General features: G+C 38.5%; 1 protein-coding gene across 2 annotated transcripts in view; it reads left to right on the plus strand.

Annotated features, from left to right (window-relative positions):
• EIPR1 (EARP complex and GARP complex interacting protein 1) overlaps positions 1 to 21,461 on the plus strand; it is a gene marked incomplete at its 5' end in the record, with an annotated part of 91,352 nt that overhangs the window by 14,300 nt on the left and 55,591 nt on the right. Inside the window, one exon of one of the 2 annotated variants that reach the window (XM_081997095.1) lies at positions 3,239 to 3,452. In XM_081997095.1, coding sequence (XP_081853221.1) covers positions 3,239 to 3,452 — 214 coding nt within the window. The remainder of the gene's footprint in view (positions 1 to 3,238; positions 3,453 to 21,461) is intronic. The other variant, XM_081997096.1, reaches the window with a different exon arrangement.

Here is a 21,461-nt window from a genome sequence, read left to right on the forward strand (position 1 = left end):
TCAGTTACGGAGATTGCACAATTGGGGGGGGGGGGAGAGATATTGTGTTGAAATTCATTAGTTTTAGTCTCCCTTCCTTAGTGACTTCCTTCGTAATTCCTCTAGATTTTGAGGAGAACTAAGTAGTTACTTGTTCTCATTCAAATCTCAATACTTTCTCTTCAATACTTAGACTTGTGGGAATTTTCCCTGGTGTAATTAGAGCAGATTAGTAAGTCACTTGTGTAGTTACTGGTAATAAAACCAGTCATTTGTAAGAGGTGTGTGCCACAAGAGTCAATAATTACACGTATTGTAAACCGTTACACTACAGTCACATTGAGAAAGTTCTCTGAGTGAACTTAGCTTACTTAAACTTACCATTTTCTATATATTCATCTGTGGTGTCCATATGCTGCACTAACTAATCCATGGTAAAGGTCATTTCTACACTACATCAAGAACAGTTAGAATGATCATGATTCAAGAACTGAAGGATAACACCCCACAGAACTGAAGTTTGTCCAGTTCTGTTGGAGTTATTGTAGATTAATATTTCTTTCTGCAAATATTTGTCTTCGTGGCATCATACTGGTACAGTATTTGGTACTAGCACATTTTCTCTGAAAATTCTTTTGTCCTTAGTATTTAGCAAAGTCACTATTCTGTATGATAAATACAATTTATCATATATTCAAACCAAGATGATTAAGAAGATCATTGGCAGAAAAACATTGGGGGACCTTTTGTAGTTCTTTCTGTTAAGCTGGTCAGCTTTTTCTGGTAGACTGTTGTTTGGCATAGCTGTGAACGATGTCATTTTTCAACTCAAAAGGGCATAAACAATACCCTTATATAAGAATTAAATTTCATATTTCCTAAAAGTCTCCTCTGGACCTTTAATCAGTTAACTGTGTGTTCTAGCAGAGTTTCCAGCTATCTGTGATGTCAGCTGAAGCAGAAACATAACAGCAGAGGAGAAATTGGTTATTTGTGCCTTCAAAGGGCTTCAGATGGGGTAAAGAGCATTCCCTTAGCTTATGTGCTGAGTGACCCTCTTAACCTGGTTAGTGTGGGTAGAGAATGTGTGTGACTCTAGTAAATGGGATTTAGATTTGTGGTTCACCTTCAGGAACTTGGGTTGTACTGCCAAAGGAGACTCCAGTGAGTTGGAAGGTTGCCTTCCTCCACCTTTTTTTTTTTTTTTTGAGATAGCTGAAAACAAGCACATTTAGCAGATCTGAATGTGCCTTACATGGGAGACTAAAATGACTTTTAAACTACAACAGATCTCCACATATTTCACAGTTTCTCTCTTAAATACCCGATGCAGTAAATTTGAGAGATCCCCTTCTCTCTGTTATGCTAAAGCGAATTACCAATATTTTGCTGTGTAAAAATAACAACAGGGGTTACTCTTCTTGCCATGAGTCTGTTGAAAATGTTTTACCTTAGAGTTGTGAATATGTTGCTACTATTTACCTTCCAGTTCTGTGCTTGTAAAGTAGTTGTTTGACTTGTCAACAGTTGAGTTGTAAGTTTATTCAGAACATGAAAATGTATCTTAGAGCAGCATAGAAGGCTGAATAGATGATGTCTTTCAGTTTTTATTAAAATAAAACAAAAAAACCCCAACACAAGGGTTAAACTGATCTTTAAAGATGAAATGAGCAAGATCTTTCTGTATAAACAGAAGCTCTTGAATTGGGATACAGGGAATAGATCAGAGCGGGGATGTACAGAAAGTCAAAATGAAGTGAGACAATAGATAAGTCTAAGTGATGTTACTCTGTAGAGTTTTGAAAGGCAGGAGGGTCACTCAAAGTTGGACACGAAGGTGGGTATGCAGTTGGTGGGATAGTGTCTTGATTTCTGGGTAGATTTCTAGGTTCAGAGCAACAAATGAAGTTGGAAAAGTCAACTTGCTAATCAACCGCAGTGGTGCTTATATGCCTTGGATGACAGAGTAGAAGAACAATACAGATGATGAGGGTGCAGCGTTGTATTTGAAGGAGGAGTTGCTAATGACAGTGTTTTTGGAAGAGAAGGAAAAAGGTAATATGAAAACTCATCCCTTTAAAAAAGTGTGTAATATTAGCAATTTAGACTAAGTTGAGACCTATTTAGCAGCTTCTGTATTTTAACAAAATTTTCTGTAATACTCTGTAGCTAAGATTTTTGCAGTGATTCAGTAGTTAATTTGATAGATTTAATTCAGTCATTGTGATAGGATGTCTCTTGTTTTTTTCTCTTCATTGTTCACCCAACTTTTCTTAATGAATTTTTAATGAGGATACAGTTCTTTCAAAATTGTGGGTGTTCTACAATTTTTTTGTTCACTCTTGAGCTTTGTTGAATTAGTCCATGAGTAAAATTACTTGTGTATGTTGTGCCAGGCTAGAATCTTTCTCAATTTCTTCTATTTCCGAGGCAACTATAGAAAAACAACTAACTAAAAATAGGGAGGAAAAATGAGAGTAATGTAGACCTATTCAAAGAAACAACAAAAAAAAACAACCCAGCCCAAAAAAACCCAAACAAACAAAAAACCCCACCCCCCTAAACACAAAAACCCAAAACCAGAAAACCCACAAAAACAACAAAAATAAAAATCACAAACAGCAAACCCAGCTGTATGTGTTCTAAAAATCTTATCTCTATATTTAAACATTATTGTTCATCTTTCAGTTCAAAGTTTTATTTTTCTATATTGTAAAAAAAGTATTACAGGCTTATATATTGGCACAGATACGTGGTTGCTGAAGTGAACTCTTAAAGTTTTTTTTTTTTTTACTGCGTTTACAGTGTTTCTTCCAAATGAGATTCCTTTCCCTCTCTTCCCTTCATTCTTTGTAGGATGTTTGAATTTGATGATTTGGGTACAGAATTGGTGCAGACATTTAGACTAAGGATCGTAATGTTGTTGTTTCTGTTTATTGCTACAAGAAGTGTTGAATTGCGATGCAAGTGGCCTGTTTACTATTAGCCATAAAATGAAAAATCACCTCCAAGCTTTAAGTTGCAAAATTGACAAGAATAAACATGGTATTTCCTCAAAACAGGGAAATTGCTTGTGTTTTTCTACAAAAGTATATCCTGCATGAAGTCAATGATATACTAAATTGTTAGTATAACAATTATTTAAAGTAGATATTGGTTATAAAATCCTCATTGAATGGTTCTGTGCAGCCATTGTGAATAATTAAGACCCACAGGAAAACACTTGAAACCCTAATGTTCTCTTTTACTGTATTTGCAGATTCACATCATAGATTTTGATGATGAAAATAACATTATAAACAAAAATGTACTCCTTCATCAAATGGGTGAAATTTGGCACATTAGTACCAGTCCTGCAGATAAAGGTGTACTAGCAACCTGCTACAATAAAAGTAAGTCCTTTCTAACCACGTTAAACTTCTTTAAGTGTTTTGATATTTTTGAATGTGCAAATATTGAACATCTAGCTATGTGTAAACACTTTAATTTGGAGTTACCAACACAGGCATTTTTCAAAAAATCTGCTGTATGTTCAGCTATACCTCAGTTGTCTCATATCCTTAGGTCATCTTGGGTAGAAGTCTACTTTTGCATTCATGTCAAGTATGGCAACAAAATAAAAGTATTACTTGTGTGATTAATGCAAAGCATGGCAAAAACTTATTTCTGTTATTTTAGGCTTCATTTTTTATTGTTTTATATGTTTGCTTTTGAAAGTGGAAGTAAATGTCATTCAAAACAGCATCATGCTAGCATCAAGCTCTCTTTAAAATTGCAGGTGAAGTTTGTATATGTTGCTTGTCATGTGTTCAATGCAGATATGCCCACAGACAACTACAAACTCTAATCTAAATAACTCATCAGAAACAGTAGGAATGCTCCTTGCATAACCTAACACTAAGTGCACAGCTGTTGTGGTTAAGGATCTCAGTACCTTTCCTAGATGAGGCAGGTGTGAAGATTTTTCGTCATGAGGCTTGAAAAATCCACCTGCGTCACTTGGGGAAGGGAGTACTTTTTCTCTCTGACAAGCAAGAAATCTGTGCTGTCAATTAGAATAAATATTATTTCTTCTAGTAAATATTAGTCTGTTCTTTCATGGGAATACAGTCCAAGAATATGAAGAAAGGCTGAGAGGTCTGGGGTTGTTCAGCCTGGAGAAGAGAAGGCTCTGGGGAGACCTTACTGCAGCCTTCTAGTACTTAAAGGGGGCCCATAACAAAGATGGGGACAGACTTTTTAGCAGGTTTGTTGCAACAGGACAAGAGGTAATGGTTTTAATCTAAAAGAGGGCAGATTTCGACTAGATAGAAGAAAGAAATTTTTCCCCATGAGGCTGGTGAAACAGTGGCCCAGGTTGCCCAGAGAGGTGGTAGATGCCCCATCCCTGTAAACATTTAAGATCGGGTTGGATGGGGCTCTGAGCAACCTGCTCTAGTTGAAGATGTCCCTGCTGATTGCAGGGAGCTTAGGCTAGATGACCTTTAAAGGTCCCTTCCAACCCAAAGATTTGATGATAAGAATAAGGTAGTAAGTTTCAGGCTTCGTGCATCTGTGGACAGCTGTAGATGTGAATTCCTGCTGCTCAACCTTGTGGCTATGTTAGAGAGATTCCAGGATTGCTCAGTTACCCTAGTTCTTCTGGATTGAAATAAGTGCTAAAATTTGAATTTTTTTTCACAAATCTTATATGGATCTTTTGAAGACAATTATAGAAGATAAGTAATAAAGAGCTTTTTCTGTTTTCTAAAATGAAAATCATCATGGGCTTTTTGACTAAGAGCACTGGAATTGTATTGGCCTATTTTTTGGTTACTTTTTAGTCTCTGGTTGACTTACTGGACATAACTTTCTCACCTCGCCAGTGATCCATGGAGAAAATGAGAAAGCAGTAATCAGGCCTGAAATTCTAAAGTCGTCGTAGTAATTTTCTGGGTAGTTTCAGATGAGAATATGAGAAAGTTGTCTGAAGTCTCCTTTAAAGAAAACCAAAACAAGTTTCTAAGGTGTTTGTTTTTTTTTCTCTAGCCTTTTTCTAGAAAAAAGAACCTCTTTTTTTCTCTAGCCTGATTTTATGGCATTTTTTTTTTCTTAAAAAATATTGTGCTGGATGAAGCATTTTAAAGAATTTATGTACCTCTTTTTCCCTATGTACCAATCTTTCCCTACATAACTGAACAGCAAGATGGTATGAGATAGCTTATCAAGTCCAGTATTTCATGTAATGCATCATTTAATGTTAACCGGTCTTGATTTATTCAATTTGTATCTATTTTTGAGCTCAAGTATTGTTATAGAAAGTATGGTGAAAACAAATGATTTTATACTCTTTTTTTCTCAAGGAAGCCTATATTTAAGTTTTATGTTCTTTATAACATGTTAAAGCAACTCCTTACAGCAATGTACATATTAATTGAAAATCCTCTTTGGCAGAGAGCTTACTGAGATTGGAAATCTCACAGAAATTTGCAGTGTTTGGATAGAAGCTCAATTCTAGCAATTTCCTTTATTGGATCTATTAATTCATATGCATGTTTTCTATTTTAACTTCTTTGTGTTCTAAGATGTAGTTTACCTAATTTCTGAACATTAAGCTTTATTGTTTTTACTTCATGCATCTTTTAGAATCATCAGCCATAAACTTTCTGAAGAAAACAAGATCTAAATCTTAAATGATTATTGATGTCTCTAGCAACGCATAGAACAGAAAGCACACAGCATGGGGTTCTAATAATAAGGAGTAGTGAGTTTAGCAAACTACTTGTTTCAAGTAGTAATGCAACCAAACTAAGCAATTGAAATCTTTAAAATGGTTTTATGTATTGAATTTCTTTTATTATTTTAAAAAGACTCTTAACTACTTTTTTCATTGAAGTACCAGTCAAATGAGATGATGCTGTCAGGAACAGTTGTAGGTACTGTGACCATCTCTTGTGTCTGAGCCCAGTATTTCTGGCAAATCTTGGCTGTTGTTGAAATGGTGAGATTGAAGAAATGTGATGTGTGTCCATTATTAATAGCTGTTTTTTGAAGTTGCTTAAATAAGTGGTAAAATGTGACATTAAAGAAAAGGGGAATCATGTACATTTTGCATTTCATAGCTCATTTAAGTAAGGTAATGGAATAGGGTGAAGCACTCATGAACAAAATTCCTCTTTTATATTGGGGGATTTGATGAGTTTTCTTTTACTTTCTCACACTTACAGATAATTAGCGTAACTAACATATGATTAAGTTCTTATGTTACTTCATGAAAAAAGATGTAGTAGGTGCAAACAGAAGAGCACTTCTTCACAGCTCTCTTGTTCTTTGTTTTTTGTCTGAGAAGTATGCCTTTCATATAGGCAGTCTGGGGAATATAATAATGGTTGAACTGAAAGAGTAATACTGTGTACTTACTTTGAAGAGAAATTCTGAGTCTTGATTAACTTTTGAAAAGCATTTTTCAGCTAGTGATACAGAAAAATATTGATTCCTGAATAATGTGTGTATTTGTTCATGTTTCAGTGATGTGGACTTGCTGTTCTTCAGACCATAGGTTAATTGTTTTGGTTTTTTTAGAGCTGACTTATGCAAGATACAAGATCTCTTTTTAAACATACTTTCCCTAGACTTTAGCCACTCTTCCTTTTTGTTTAATTATACCATATTTTTAAAATGCTGTGAAAAATCTTTCTGCAGTACCCAGTTGTTATCATTTTTCCCCTCTGTTGCGACAAGTCAACTGAAACAAAGTAGGGGGTGTTTTTTTTTCTTTGAACAGGATAAGATTGCTACTGACAGCTTTAAAGTAGGTAAGAATTAAGGGGAAAAATTAGTTTGGTAGTCTTCTAGCTTTAGAAGTTAAATTAGATTGTTAAAGTTCAGTATGATACAGATTAGGTTTAAAAAAAACGTGAAAGGATGGATTGTTGAGAGAAGGGTGCAATGTACAGAGGGTTTTGGGTGATAATAAAGGTGGCAATAAGCTGGAGTGCTACAGTTGCATTTTAACTGGTTAATGCTCAATCTCTGAAAAGTTACATGTGCTTATTTGCTTCTGATATTTATTAATAACTTAGTTATGTTCAACAAAGCAGAAAACAAATAATGTACTTCACAGTGGCCCAGAAATAAAAAGACGAGTGCTGTATTTAGTGGAAAATTCCTGTCAGAACAATTCTAGGAACTTTACACCTTCCTTCTTTTCTGCTGTTCTGACTAGCAGTAGTCAATTGACTATTCATTTTTTATTTTCTTTAAATTAAAACGTGACAGGAGTGACACTTTTAAAAATGTGAATAAGAAAGGTGACAAAGTAATTAAGGAGATTATAGCATCTTAGTAGAAATGCACTTTTAAATATCAGAAATGAATAATGATGGGGTGGGGTGAGGGTCAAGAATGTACCCTCCAAGTAATGATATAAACCATTGAGAATAATGGTACACTAAATATATTAAGTTTAAAAATGAAGATAAATTGGTCTTCAAATGTGCAAGAAATTGGAAGCCATCCAAGAGCTCTATTCATCTGCTAAGGGGAAAGTCATTTCACACGTGTATCATTACTTAAAGTTTGAAAGAAGCCTTGCTTCACTATTCAAAAGAGCATCCTAGCCTACACTAGCATGTATGTCTCATTGTGATGAGGTGAAATGCCAAAAACCTGTAACTCATGCTAGAGGGGAGTCGCTTGGGAACCACAACAATCAAAACCTGACAAAGCCCTAGACCCTGCTGGAATACGATCCATACACAGTCTTGGTATTGCTGAAGTTTCAGACTACAGGAAGGGAAATAAGAAAGCCATTTGAATGGACTTCTGAGGTAGGGAGAAATACCAACAGGCAGACTAGAGTGTCCAGTATCATTTTTGTATGTAAAGTAGGTTGTGGAAGCCTCAGATCTAGGATTGGCTGAAAAAAAGTGAGATCCCTGGGTTAAGATGAAGTTCACTGTTCACTTCATACTTGGAAATATGTCAGTTCCTGAATGATGCCCTCTTTGTCAGTCCAGTTTATAATGCACTGACATTGGGTGCTTGAAAAATTTAACAGTTAGATGAATATGCTGGGGTGGGTACAGGTTGTATGTGGCTTTTGTGAATGTGTGTGGCTTGCACATGCTTTGTTTCATATAGAACTTCATTTTAATCTGCTCTCCTGTTTATACATCCCTCCCCTTCTCTCACCTGCCATTTTAGGGTACTGTTAAAATGGAGGTGGACTCCTTTCCAAGGATTTACAAAGTGCTGTAGAATGTACATCTTAGCTACATTAAAGGAAAAGGGGATGCAGAGGGATTTTTCTGTAGGCCATCTGAAGATTTTTGCAGCTACGCCAGTTTTGCCAGCAATGGATGGCTCCTTCCTGAATGGCTTGTGTGTCATCTCTGCACAGCAGAGTATTTGGTAAAGGGCGGGGAATGCTTATGAGGGTGTGTTTGGGGAAAACTATCATGCTGAAATAATAACTTTGATAAATATAAAGGGAACTCTTAGTCTGATAGTTTCTACTTTATATTCAGGTTTTGTGAAGAATATACTTCAGTTATATCCTATAAGCTAGAATAAAAACTCAGATTTATGCATTGCTCTGCATAAATCTCTTGCTCTACACTTACGTATTTGGGATGTCAGTGAGAAACTAGTGTTCTGTTTAAATTTTGATACTATGTAATGGCTAGTTACTTTGGTAGTTACTGCGTTCTGACATATGTTCTACGGCATGCTTAGAAGAGGTGATAAAACTGTTTGAGAAGTCAACAGGTAAGGCTAACTGGTGGGTTTACATGAAGGAGATAAAGGGGAGGAAATAGAGAAATGATCCAGACTGAGTTTTGCACTGGTAGAAAATACCTACTTAGAGGTTCAAGCTTTTAAAATGTATCTTCGTTACTGTAAAGGTGAGTTTTGAGGAAGTGATTAAAAGCAGCTACTTCAATGTTTCTCCTGCATGCAGGTGAAGGATGTATTTTGGGGGACAAAAGTAGGTGACCATATCTCGGGAGCATAACCATAGGCAGTGCCAATGCGCTGTTAACTGTCACGCATCTGATAGGAAAATGCTTGCTGAAAGACAAGGTAAAAGAGTGGAGAAAATAGTAAAATTAGGGAAATAAGGAAACCTGAAGGAAGGAGATCTCAGAGTAAATAAGGGATATGTTGCTTAAAGGACAAGCGTATGGCTGCAACCATTTGAGAAAGCAAGAGCATACAGTGGTATGCAGGCTTTGGGAGCCTTTGTGGGAGGCTGTGGAAATGTTGAAGTGCTAAGATATAGCCCTTAAGTGTTTTCATTTTGTAGGTGTTTTCTGTACCATTTAGTGTCTGTCAGTGGAAAGAATCTATTATTGCAAATAAATGTCTGCCTATTCTGCTTTTTTTTGGTTTCCATTTTGCATTTTCTTTCCTCTTTATGTATGGCAATTCCCCCTACTTTCCTGACACCTTATGTTCTTCTTCCTTTCCATGCTATCTACTGAAATGATCAGTGAAATAATTTGTTGATTCTTAGATTGTTGAGTCTAACTTTTAGCTTTGATGTTTTATAGATTGAACAGTGGTCTGGAGACTTATGTGAAAATTTATGTTTTTACTGTTTCAAACTGTGCTGGCAAACTAAACAAAATGTTTATGCTCATTGTTTATGCAATTGTGAATTGGGTTCCAAGGGTATTTTCACAGCCATGAGAATACCTTTATGTAATTGAAAACTTGAAAATTAGAATTTGACATAACGGGCCACAAAAAAAGTAACAGTGTTAAAGTGTGATGGTTGGAATGATTTACTTTAATGATGTCAAGCAGAGTGGGAGCAGGTGTGGAAAAATGTGTGTGTATGAGCTGTATCAACACTGAAAATGATTTAAGAACAAAACAACCCTTACCTGCTAGCTTGTGAGGGATAAAACCTGACTGTAAGAATCTTAACATGGAATAATCAGATTTTGGTATCAGACAGCCAGCTGTTCTTGGTTTTACTGATTGCATCAGTATTGCTATAAAGATAATTTTTGCTGGAAACTGTAACCCACAAACTAAAATAAATAGTCTCAGGATAGTAGACTGGGATTTTTAACGTTGTATTCCAGCAACTTGAAGAGAGCCATGGCATCGACCTAGGGACTGACTTGCAATAGTGCGTGCTGTTAAACTCTTAGGATGCTCCCCGTGCAGTTTTGGTGTGGGCTGCCTAGCGCTTTTAGGCAGTGATGCCCAGAGGTTGTCCAAGAATATCATGAGCAGTTTGAGTGCAGCCACCTCCTCCCAGCTTACCCTGTAATAAATTTGATCTTAACTGTGCTAGCTGGCCTCCGGGCTGGAGAAGTGTATCTGACTGTATTTTAAGTGAGTTGCTAAAAAAAATTTATTTTTTTAAGCTGGCAGTCACAGGTCTTTAAAACATCAGGAAGAATACTTGCCACCTTGTTCTTTAGGTGTTGTGTAGTTCATGAAGGAAATACTTAAATCATGTGCAAAGAAAAGTATTAGCAGGAAAGTCAGACCTAAAATGTTGAAATGCCCATTAATATCTGATTACTCTCAGCCGCTGCTGGAAATGCACCATCAGATGAAGGCAAAATGAACATTTAAATAGTTTAACTTGTATGCTCTACCTGAAACTACACTTATTGCCTTACTAACATGACTAACATAACTGTCTGGTGCCAGTGTACATACAAATTTAAAAATATTTTATCTTAGTGCTGTATCAACATATTTTACCAAGCATTTGACTTAAGACTTTTATACCTAGCTTTCCCTACCTTGCATTTGTAATATTTGTTATAATTTACTGCTAAGAAGGAATACTTCTTGAAACATTTTTATTTCTGAATTTGCATAAGATCAGTTTATTCCTATGGAGCTCTAGAAATGGATTACAATTTTTTTATTTATTAAACTTTTATTACCAATTTTATCAGTTTAAACAATCAAAAAACATTAGTGATTTTCAATTCAGTTTTCTGACTTGTGAAATAAAATTGCTTACAACCAAGAAAATGGCTCTCCAAGAAGGCATAAGCCCTGATGCTCTAAGCCCTGGTGTTATTGATAAATTCAACACTGCAAATAAGAGTGTTGAATAATAATACGTCAAACTTGGTGCATCTTAGTTATATCCCAGTTTCACAGATGTGAAGCAAATTACTTCAGCTATTTTGAAATTTTTAAAAAATTTCAGAAGTAGGCAAGCCATATGATTGCTTTTAATTCATTTGTACTTTGAGCAGTCTACATGCATGCTTATGGAAATGAAAATTTATTACATGCTATCACAGATTCTTAGGCAGACTTGTTACATTGATAAGCATCTGTTGTACTGATGGCATCACTATATGCCATTGTATCTATTCTGACTTGTATTTGTTGCTAACGAAACTAGAGATTTCTTTCAAAGGAGGGAAATGTGACCACAATCTATCAGTTGCAGAGCTGTTTAAAATCTAAAATAGCTACCAATGAAGGCGTCGTCTTCTATATTTATAAATGCAAAAATTTTGAAAATAGTTTTGTGGTAAGAGGATCATCATTGTTGCTTTTTTTTTTTCTTTCATACCCTTCGTGAAAGCAAACAAACCAAATCCTATTTTTTGCTCCTATCCTTTCAACATTTCTCTCCTTCAAATCAGATCCTCATGTCTTGATGACTAAATAACTGGTGAAACTGGCATCCCAGGATGTGTGTGCCGATGAAGGAAGGGCTATTGATCAGTCTGTTTTCAGACTTTCCTTTTTATTAGGCAGCTATTTAGCTTCAATGACTAAGGAGAACTTGGAGGGATTTTAAATACAGTGCCCTTTCCCCCCACCCCCCCCCACCCCCCATTAAAAATTTGCGGTTTACATTGCATGGGTAATATTCTACACCTTATGCTCCTCCACAATAATTGGATTATTTGCAGTTCACCTGAATATAGTAATAAGATTACTTGAACTGTTGGGAAAAGTAAGATTATCTTCAGTGCTGTAAACTAATCCTTGTGTGTGTTTCATTCTCTGTCTGTGCCTTCCTGTTGTGTTGAAATATGGCTTGTTTAAGAATTGATTATCACAAAACCTAGTACTAATTCCCCTCCATATCTGCTTTGGGGGTTGAGAGGAGCAGATAAATAGCTGCTGAGATCCTTTTCCTCCTCATCTATTTTGGAGGTAAGTACAAATGGTAACCTAGTTATCCTGATTTGATTTTTAAGGATAACCTTTTTCTGTATAGAATTAAAAATTTTCTTGGACGTAACTATCAGCTCTGGTGGAAACCCTACAGAGGTGGGGGAAAAACAAGGAATGACGCAACCATCTCTTGCTTGTTAGTGTGAACTATTTTTGGTATCAAGTGGATTGATGAGATGCAGCAAGGCATTTTACCTTCATGTTGCTGTTTCTGTGAAAGTTAACCTTAAGTATATAAGACTACCTTTACCTTTCCTTCCAAATGGAATGGTGACAACCTGTTGATCAGACCAATGATCTGGCAGCAACAGGAGATCCTGTGTAGAACAGCATAGATGGGTTTATAGACAGGTCTCTAATCTCTTTTTGAACTAGTTGAGATTGTTGTACAATTGATGTTACAAAAGTTTGTGGCAGAAAGCAATTTGTAACAAAACAGTCTGCTACTCACTGGCCAAACTCTCCACCCTTTCTTTTTAAACTTATCTTGTACTATTTCAGTGAGTACCAGTTAGTTCTAAGATTGCAAGATTTGGCGTGTAATAGCAATTCTTTCACCTTGCCACTGCTTCTCTGTTTCTGTAAACTTAGGTCATGTTCTTCCCAAGGTGTTGTCCTTCCAAATGAAATAGTCCCAATCTGTTGAACATCTAATAAGACAGTTCTATCATTTTCATTTATGTCGCCCTTCCTCAATTCTGCTATGCCCTCCTTTAGATGCAAACACCAGAACTGCACTCTCCATTTGAGATAAGGGCATATCAAGTTTTTATGGGGCTGTGAAACAATCCTTTCGACTTTATTCTCGGTGCCCTTTGTAAGGATGCCCAATGTTTTGCTGGCTTCCGTAGCTACTGCTGTGCATTAAGTTCAGAGAACTGTCAGTTTTGACACAGAGAGCTCTTTTATGAGTTGTAACTACCAGTTCTGAGTGCAGCACAATGTCAGATGGCTTAAATTATTTTCCTCTACATGCATTAACCAACTTTTGTGTACAGAAAAGCTCCTCTGGCACTTTTTTGTCCACCAAGTTTTCTGGTGTCATTTAGTTGTTCCCACCTTTGGCATAGCATGGAATTTCCCGAAAAATCAACTCCTGTAAGAATAGGAGTTGACACTGTAGCACTAATAATTCTATTTGGGGAGCTCACAGTGGAATGCCCCTTCTTGTTTTTTAGTTTAGCCTTTTGGATAAATCCTTGGTTTAAAACTGTGGGATAAAGCTAGATTAACTCCTCTCACTAGGAAGAGGAAAAATGAAATTTAAAAGCAAAATCTCTCTGAAGCCTAACAATATTGAATTTGTTGGGTTTTTTTAAAAGTCAGGTTGTTGCCACTGCATCAGAAATAGATTCTATATGTAAAGTGAGTGACTAACAAAAGCAGCACTCTTAAAGTTGGTTAAAAACCTTTCACAGACCATTTTGAAATTAAATACTTGAAAAATAATTTTCTATGTAGCTGGTGTCTTCTGTGTGTGTGCTTGCCTCTGCTTCTCATAGGATTTCAATTTCTTATTCAAATACATTGAAATATATGTGGAAACCAATTTATTTTCCCAGTGCAAATGTGTTCTTCAACTCCTACAAAAATAGGTTCTTTACTTCCATTACATGTAGGGATATACAAAGCCACAAGAGGGCAAAAGAAAGTGCGAATGGAGAAGGCTGTCATCTGCAACTCTACACATGCAGGCAGGCACGTGTGCAAACACAAGCCGTGTTTTTCTGTTTTCTTTCTGCGAACAAGGTAGGTGCCACAGTGCAGTGGTTATGAAGACTCAGTATAAATAACTTGGGCTTGTAGATCCAGAACATAGAGACATCCAAACACAAAAACTGCTGTTTAACTGCTTTAAAAAGGAAAATAAAGTTTGCATTTAAAATCATTTAAAACATTACCTCTGCTATGAGTTACGTCTTTCTGGTGCATTGCACTTATCACATGGTAAATTTGTGTATTTAAAAAAAAATTCCCGCAGAGAAAATTCCTTAGTAAGGGTATTGGAAATTATGCTGCTGGTAATGCTCTCAGATGCTCTCAACTGCTTAGTATTGAAGACAAGTGACTGGTTTCACTGTCCTTTGCTCTGATGAAAACACTCCATGTAGGGAGATCATTGGTACAACTATTTGATATGCTATCCTCATTAAAATGGGGAGGGAAGTTGAATGCATCTCTTTAAATATTCCCTAGTACTCTTCTCAGCAGTACTGGTGGGATGTACAGAAGACAGTTTATTCCCATAGTTTGAGGGAAGAAATAAATGTGTTTGGTGTTCTCCTAATGTTTTTTGTAGCTTGTACCTGTTGTTTTTCTAGGAATTGTGGCTATTATATGCAATTCATGGTGTTCCTTTCTAAGTACTCTTCAATAAGGTTTTAAGTGAAATAATTGTCAATCTGATCCATATGGTGGAAAACCACTGCAGAAGTGGTGAATGGCTTAAGAAATTGTTCTGTGTTAATTGCTGTTCAAGTTTGAAGGCCTCTGTACGTAAATGTATATAGAGTTCAGTCCAGATGACAGGTAATACAGATGTATTATCTTGGCCTGCGCTTCGGCCACAACAACCCCGTGCAACAGTACAGGCTTGGGGAGGAGTGGCTGGAGAGCTGCCCGGCGGAAAAGGACCTGGGGGTGCTGGTTGACAGCTGGCTGAATATGAGCCAGCAGTGTGCCCAGGTGGCCAAGAAGGCCAACAGCATCCTGGCCTGTATCAGCAATAGTGTGGCCAGCAGGAGTAGGGAAATGATTGTGCCCCTGTACTCGGCACTGGTGAGGCCACACCTCGAATCCTGTGTTCAGTTTTGGGCCCCTCACTACAAGAAGTGCTACTACTACTGAGGTGCTGGAGCGTGCCCAGAGAAGGGCAACGAAGCTGGTGAGGGGTCTGGAGCACAAGTCTTATAAGGAGCGGCTGAGGGAACTGGGGTTGTTCAGTCTGGAGAAGAGGAGGCTGAAGGGAGACCTTATCGCTCTCTACAACTCCCTGAAAGGGGGTTGTGGCGATGTGAGTGTTGGTCTCTTCACCCAAGTAACTAGCCTTAGGACGAGAGGAAATGGCCTCAAGTTGCGCCAGGGGAGGTTTAGATTGGATATTAGGAAAAATTTCTTCACCGAGGGGGTGGTCAAGCATTGGAACAGGCTGCCCAGGGAGGTGGTGGCGTCGCCATTTCTGGAAGTGTTCAAAAAATGTGTGGATGTGGCGCTTCAGGACATGGTTTAGGGGACACGGTGGCGCTGGATTAATGGTTGGACTTGATGATCTTGAAGGTCCTTTCCAACCTTAGTGATTCTGTGATTCTGTGATTATCTTATTCATATGAAAGGCTGCTGTAGGAGTCAAGCTCAGTAGTGTCTCAGACAGTGTATAAGATCAGATACATAGGGAAAAGCGTAAGAACTGGGGGAGTGTATATAATATAATTAACTTGAAGGACAGATGCTTGTTATCCCTTGATTTAAGATATCATCTTTATTTGACAACTGTTACCAGGATAATTGTAACATTTGTGCTATGAAGCAAAATAGAACTAATGTCAGAAAGAAGAGGGAGGAGAGAAAATGACTGAAATTGAAGTATTGCAGGATGGTCGTGATATTGAAAAGAGTGCTTCTAAAATACAGAAAGTGGATAAAATGCTTCTGAATTAGAACTGCCACTGGGAGAGAATCTGTTGAATTATCATGCTGCTCTAGCCTTCAGCATTAGAAGATTTCATTCTCCCCCACCTTTTTTTGAGATTAGAACAAGAAAAACTGTTTTCCTTCTGCAGTTTCAAATAGCTTTTTAACTCAAAATTTTCAAATACTGAAATAGTATGATGAACTGAAAGAAAATGTGTTCTTTCTCCATCTCCAGTCAATGCTATTGTTGCAGTAAATAACATTTTGCAGATACGCATAAGGTCTTATAGTATGTGTTTAGGCATTCTTGTCCAGCTAGCTTGTTAAATAAGTGAAATTTAGAAGCTTGCTTTTCTCTGCTTTGTATTAGACTTCAGAGTTATTCCTGAATCATGCAAGTGAAACCAAGTATACTGCGCAAGTTCGTTCCAGTAAGTGTCAAGACATTCACATTTTTTGCTTTCCCTTTTCTGTGGCCTGCCTTCTACCATGGAAAGATAGCCTACTTTAGCTTTCTCTTTCTTGGAAAGCTGGAGAGCTTGAAGGACAGTCACTTACTTGATAGACTTCTTTTAAAAGAACATTAAAGATTTTTTTTTTTTTCTTCTCCTGCTGATTTATGTCAACACCACAGTTCAAGTCCTAACCATGTCTTAAATATTTAGCCATTTGATAATTTTTTGATACGATAGTAAATCTAGAGTTTGAGCTAGTCATTTGATAACACTAAATGTGTAGTGTATTCTATTCTCTACAGTGCTTATGTGAAAATGTTAAAATGGTTTGAAGACTATTATAATTTGATTTTTTTTTTCCTAATTTTTAGGTGATAGTTTGCAACCTTAATTCTCTTAACTTGTGTGAGTGTTTTTTAAAAGGAAACTGAGATTGTGTTGACTGCACATGTCATCAAACAAGCAACATTCTGACCATTAGACAAAAAAATTAAGAACCATTGCAGATCTTTGTGCTACTGTAGCTACAGGAGTGACAGGTAGCTACAGGGAGTATGAGAATTTGAGGTTAATGTTTATATGCCTTTTCTGGCATTGTGAAGACTGTTTTGCAGCTCAGCATAGTTTTACAATGTCCATTGTGGGTGAATGTGCCATCTAGACTAATAGCACTTCTCCACTCGTTAAGAATCATAGGATGAATGTCAGGGATGTTGAACTAGAGTTCAACCTCCTACCTGAAGCAGAATCAGCAATGATACCAGACCAGGTTTTTCAGGGCCTAATATGTTTTCTTCTTAATGCCTAAGTGGCAGTTTCCTTTATTTTAATTGGTGCCTACCTGTCACTGGGTGCTACTGTGAAAGTTTCACTCTGTCATCTTGACTTCCCAACATCATTATTTGTTCGCATTAATAAGACTCACCCTGTGCCTTCTCTTATTGAGCCTCCAATCCTATCATCATCTCTGTGGCCCTTACCTGCAGTTGCTCCGGTAAGTCTATGTTTCTCTTGTACAGGGGAGCCCAGAACTGGATGCAGCATTCCATGTGTGCTCTGCCCAGTGCTGGGTAGAGGGGAAGGATCACTTCTAATAGAGCCCAGGAGGTTGTTGGCTTTCTTTGCTGCAAGGGTGTGCCTGGCTCATGTTCAAATTTTTGCCACCAGAACCCCCAAGGCCTTTTCTGCAGAGCTGTTCTCTAGCTTATCAGCCCCCAAGTGTGTACTGGAGAATGGGATTATTCTTCCCTAGGTGCAAGGCCTTGTGTTTCACATTGTTGAACTTCATGAGGTTCCTGTTGGTCCATTTCTACAGGCTGTTGAAGTCCCTCTGAGGTTCCTTGAGGTCATTAATGAAGATACCAAAACAATATTGGCTCCACTGTCAGCCCCTGGGATATGCCAGTAGTGACTAGTCTCCAGATGGATTTCATGCCATGATCACAACTCTTTGAGAATGGCAGTTCAGCCACTTTTCAACCCACCACATTGTCCATTTATGTGTAGCTTGTACTTCATCAGCTTGTCTTGAGCATGTTATGTGAGATTGTACCAAATGCTTGTTAAAGTGAAGATAAACAACATCAACTACTCTCCTAATGTTTACCAAGCCTGTATTTTCGATTTAATTTGCATTTCAGAACACAATCATATTAGTCAGGCATGATGTCCCCGTCATAAATCTGTGCTGAATATTCCCAGTCACCTTATACGTGGAAATGTTTTCCAGGTTCACTTAATCTATCACCTTCCTAGGGACTGAGGGGAGGCTGATTAGCATGTAGATCCTCCTTCCTGCCCATTGTAAAGATAGGAATGGCATTTACTTTCTTAGAGTCCTCAGGAACCTTTCCCCATCACCATTGGGTGAGGAACTGGCTGGATGGCCGAGCCCAGAGAGTTGTGGTGAATGGCGTTAAATCCGGCTGGCGGCCGGTCACGAGTGGTGTTCCCCAGGGCTCGGTTCTGGGACCAGTCTTGTTCAATATCTTTATAGATGATCTGGATGAGGGAATTGAGTGCTCCCTCAGTAAGTTTGCAGATGACACCAAGCTGAGTGGGAGTGTTGATCTACTGGAGGGTAGGAGGGCTCTGCAGAGGGATCTGGACAGGCTGGATCGATGGGCAGAGGCCAACTGTATGAGGTTTAATAAGGCCAAGTGCAGGGTCCTGCACTTTGGCCACAACAACCCCATGCAATGCTACAGGCTTGGGGAGGAGTGGCTGGAGAGCAGTCCGGCGGAAAGGGACCTGGGGGTGCTGGTTGACAGCCGGCTGAATATGAGCCGGCAGTGTGCCCAGGTGGCCAAGAAGGCCAACAGCGTCCTGGCCTGTATCAGGAATAGTGTGGCCAGCAGGAGTAGGGAAGTGATTGTGCCCCTGTACTCGGCACTGGTGAGGCCGCACCTTGAATCCTGTGTTCAGTTTTGGGCCCCTCACTACAAGAAGGATGTTGAGGTGCTGGAGCGTGTCCAGAGAAGGGCAACGAAGCTGGTGAGGGGTCTGGAGCACAAGTCTTATGAGGAGCGGCTGAGGGAACTGGGGTTGTTTAGTCTGGAGAAGAGGAGGCTGAGGGGAGACCTTATCGCTCTCTACAACTACCTGAAAGGGGGTTGTGGCGATGAGGGTGTTGGTCTCGGAAATGGCCTCAAGTTGCGCCAGGGGAGGTTTAGATTGGATATTAGGAAAAATTTCTTCACTGAGAGGGTGGTCAGGCATTGGAACAGGCTGCCCAGGGAGGTGGTGGAGTCGCCATCCCTGGAAGTGTTCAAAAAACGTGTGGATGTGGCGCTTCAGGACATGGTTTAGGGGACATGGTGGTTCTGGATTAATGGTTGGACTTGATGATCTTAAAGGTCCTTTCCAACCTAGTGATTCTGTGATTATCTTTCAAAGATAATTGAAGTTGGCCTCATAGTTACATTGGCCAACTTCCTCAGCTCTTGTGGATGCATCCACTTAGGTCCCATTTGTTTCAATATTCCCTAGCTTAATGCTGTGCTGTGGACGGTGAGTCTTTATTGCTCTAAACTTTCCCAGTGGTCTTGGGGGCCTGGGGTCCCTGAATCCTGAGGGTGTTAAAAACCAGGATGAAGAAAACATTCAGTACTTTTGACTTTTCAGTGTTTTCTGTCATCAGATCCCCTGCCCCATTCAGCAATGGGCCCCCATTTTCTCTAGTCTTCCCTTAGCTGCTGATATATCTGTAGAAGCTCTTCTTCTTGAACTTCATCTCCTGAACTTAGTCAGGAACTCCTTGTTCACCTATGCAAGCCTCCTGCTGTTTTCTGTTTCACTTCCTACTCATCTGGATGGACCATTCTTGAGCCTGGAGGAGATAAACCTTGAAAATTAACCCTCTCCTGGTAGGAGATCCCTTTTTTTTCCGTCACTGTCTTCCACTGGATTCTTCAAAGCTGATCTCTGACCAGGTCAAAGTCTGTTCTCCTGAAGCCCAGGGTGATGTGTGATTTTTGCTGTTTGCCTTGTTCCTTCTCATCAGAGAACACGATGAACTACTCCATGCGATTATCTTTGTAGCCCAGGCTTGCCCTAACCTTTACGTCTCTGTCCAGTTCTTTGATATTTGTAACTGTGAGGTCCAGTGGAACACTTCTCTGTTGTTGTCTCATTAATCACCAGCGTTAGATACTTCTTATCAATGCATTGCAGAAATCTCCTGTATCCTGCTGAATTTCCTTTCAGTAGACACTGAGGTGGTTAAAGTCTCACATGAGGACCAGGACCTACGAAGCAACTTCTTGTTGTCTGAAGGTCATCTTATCTTTTACTTCATCCTTCCTGTAGCAGGTATGCACTGCAATGTTGCCACATTGGTCTACCTTCTAGTTCTAAATCAGAAGATCTCCGCTGGTTCTTATCCATCGCTGCTTAGTTATGTACATTGTGGTTGCTGTTGTTCATAAAGGGCAATTCTCTCTCTTTCACCTTCCTTATCTGTCCTTCCTAAAGAGCCAGTGTACATCCATGCCTCTGTGATCCCAGTGAGATTGTACATACCAATAAGATTGTGCATTTGGAGTAAACGTAAGGCACATTCGGTCAGTACTAGTGAAGAAATTGTATCTCATCTCTGAGCTGAAGATTTGACCATGGGATGGCTTAGGGCTTAAAAAAAACCAAACACCAGGACTTTAGGGGTTTGGTTTTATTTAGTTATATTTTCATGGTTTTTCTTTTTAGATTTTAAGCTTTTTTAGGGAAGAGCTGTATGTTTTTCTCCACTCAATAAAAAAACCCCTACGGTGGCATTTCTCTCCTAGGAGCACTTCTGACCTGTAAACAGATGAGGAGAACTGTATAGTAGTTGGCAGCCGACTAACATCATGTCCTGTTTGAATGCCTCAAGTTGAGAAAACTGCTGACTAGCATAGGGCAATATTTATTTTTATTCTTTCTCTGGACTTTCTGGATGTACTAGCTGTTGATATTTTGAGGCATGAGGTAAGTAGAATTCAACTAGAAAAAAGGCCACATGAGTAACTTACATTTCTTGTGTTAGTAAAACCAGCTTCCTTATTATAGCATTTGTATCTGACCTGATGAACAGCAAGTCAAACGATACTGTATTTAGCTACTAATGGTTTGTAATTATTTTCTTTCATGAACTACTTGTGCTTGATGTGTGAGTACATCTGGAAGTTAGCTACCCAAATTGGCCAGATAATGTAAAGATATATGCAGATTATGACTTGGAGATCTAAATTCTGAATCACAAGTAATTTCTGGAAGAAAGTTTGTGTGTGTTTATAGTGGCCACACATTTGGGTTTCTATTGAGGGGAAAGTACAAAGGGAAGACTACCCAAGGTAGGTAGTATAAGGGGTAGTGAACCTACCTTATACCCTGGTATAAGGTGTAGTGAACCTACCTTTTCAGATCAAGTTAGTGGTTAGAACTTGGTCCAGTGAACTTGGAGCAGCCACATAAACTGCTCACGTTGGATGTAGTGACATTTGTCCTGCTTGAAGTAGATTTCCAGCAACTATCAAGTCATTATATTAGTCTTTGGAACGCCTATGGAGTAGAGAGGGAATGCTAAATGTTATTTAAATAGAACACTGAATGTGCAACTGCCTAGTGAGGGCCTGATTCGATGGGGGGATAAGTGGTTTGCAGTTCCCATTAACTTGTTCAGGAGTACAGTGTTTTAATACCTCATGAAACATCAAGAGGGAATCTTAATGCATTGCTGTCATATAGCCCTCCTTAACTGACAGC

This window comes from Phaethon aethereus (genome assembly GCF_964289735.1).
Source record: "Phaethon aethereus genome assembly, chromosome: 3".
NCBI lineage: Eukaryota > Metazoa > Chordata > Aves > Phaethontiformes > Phaethontidae > Phaethon > Phaethon aethereus.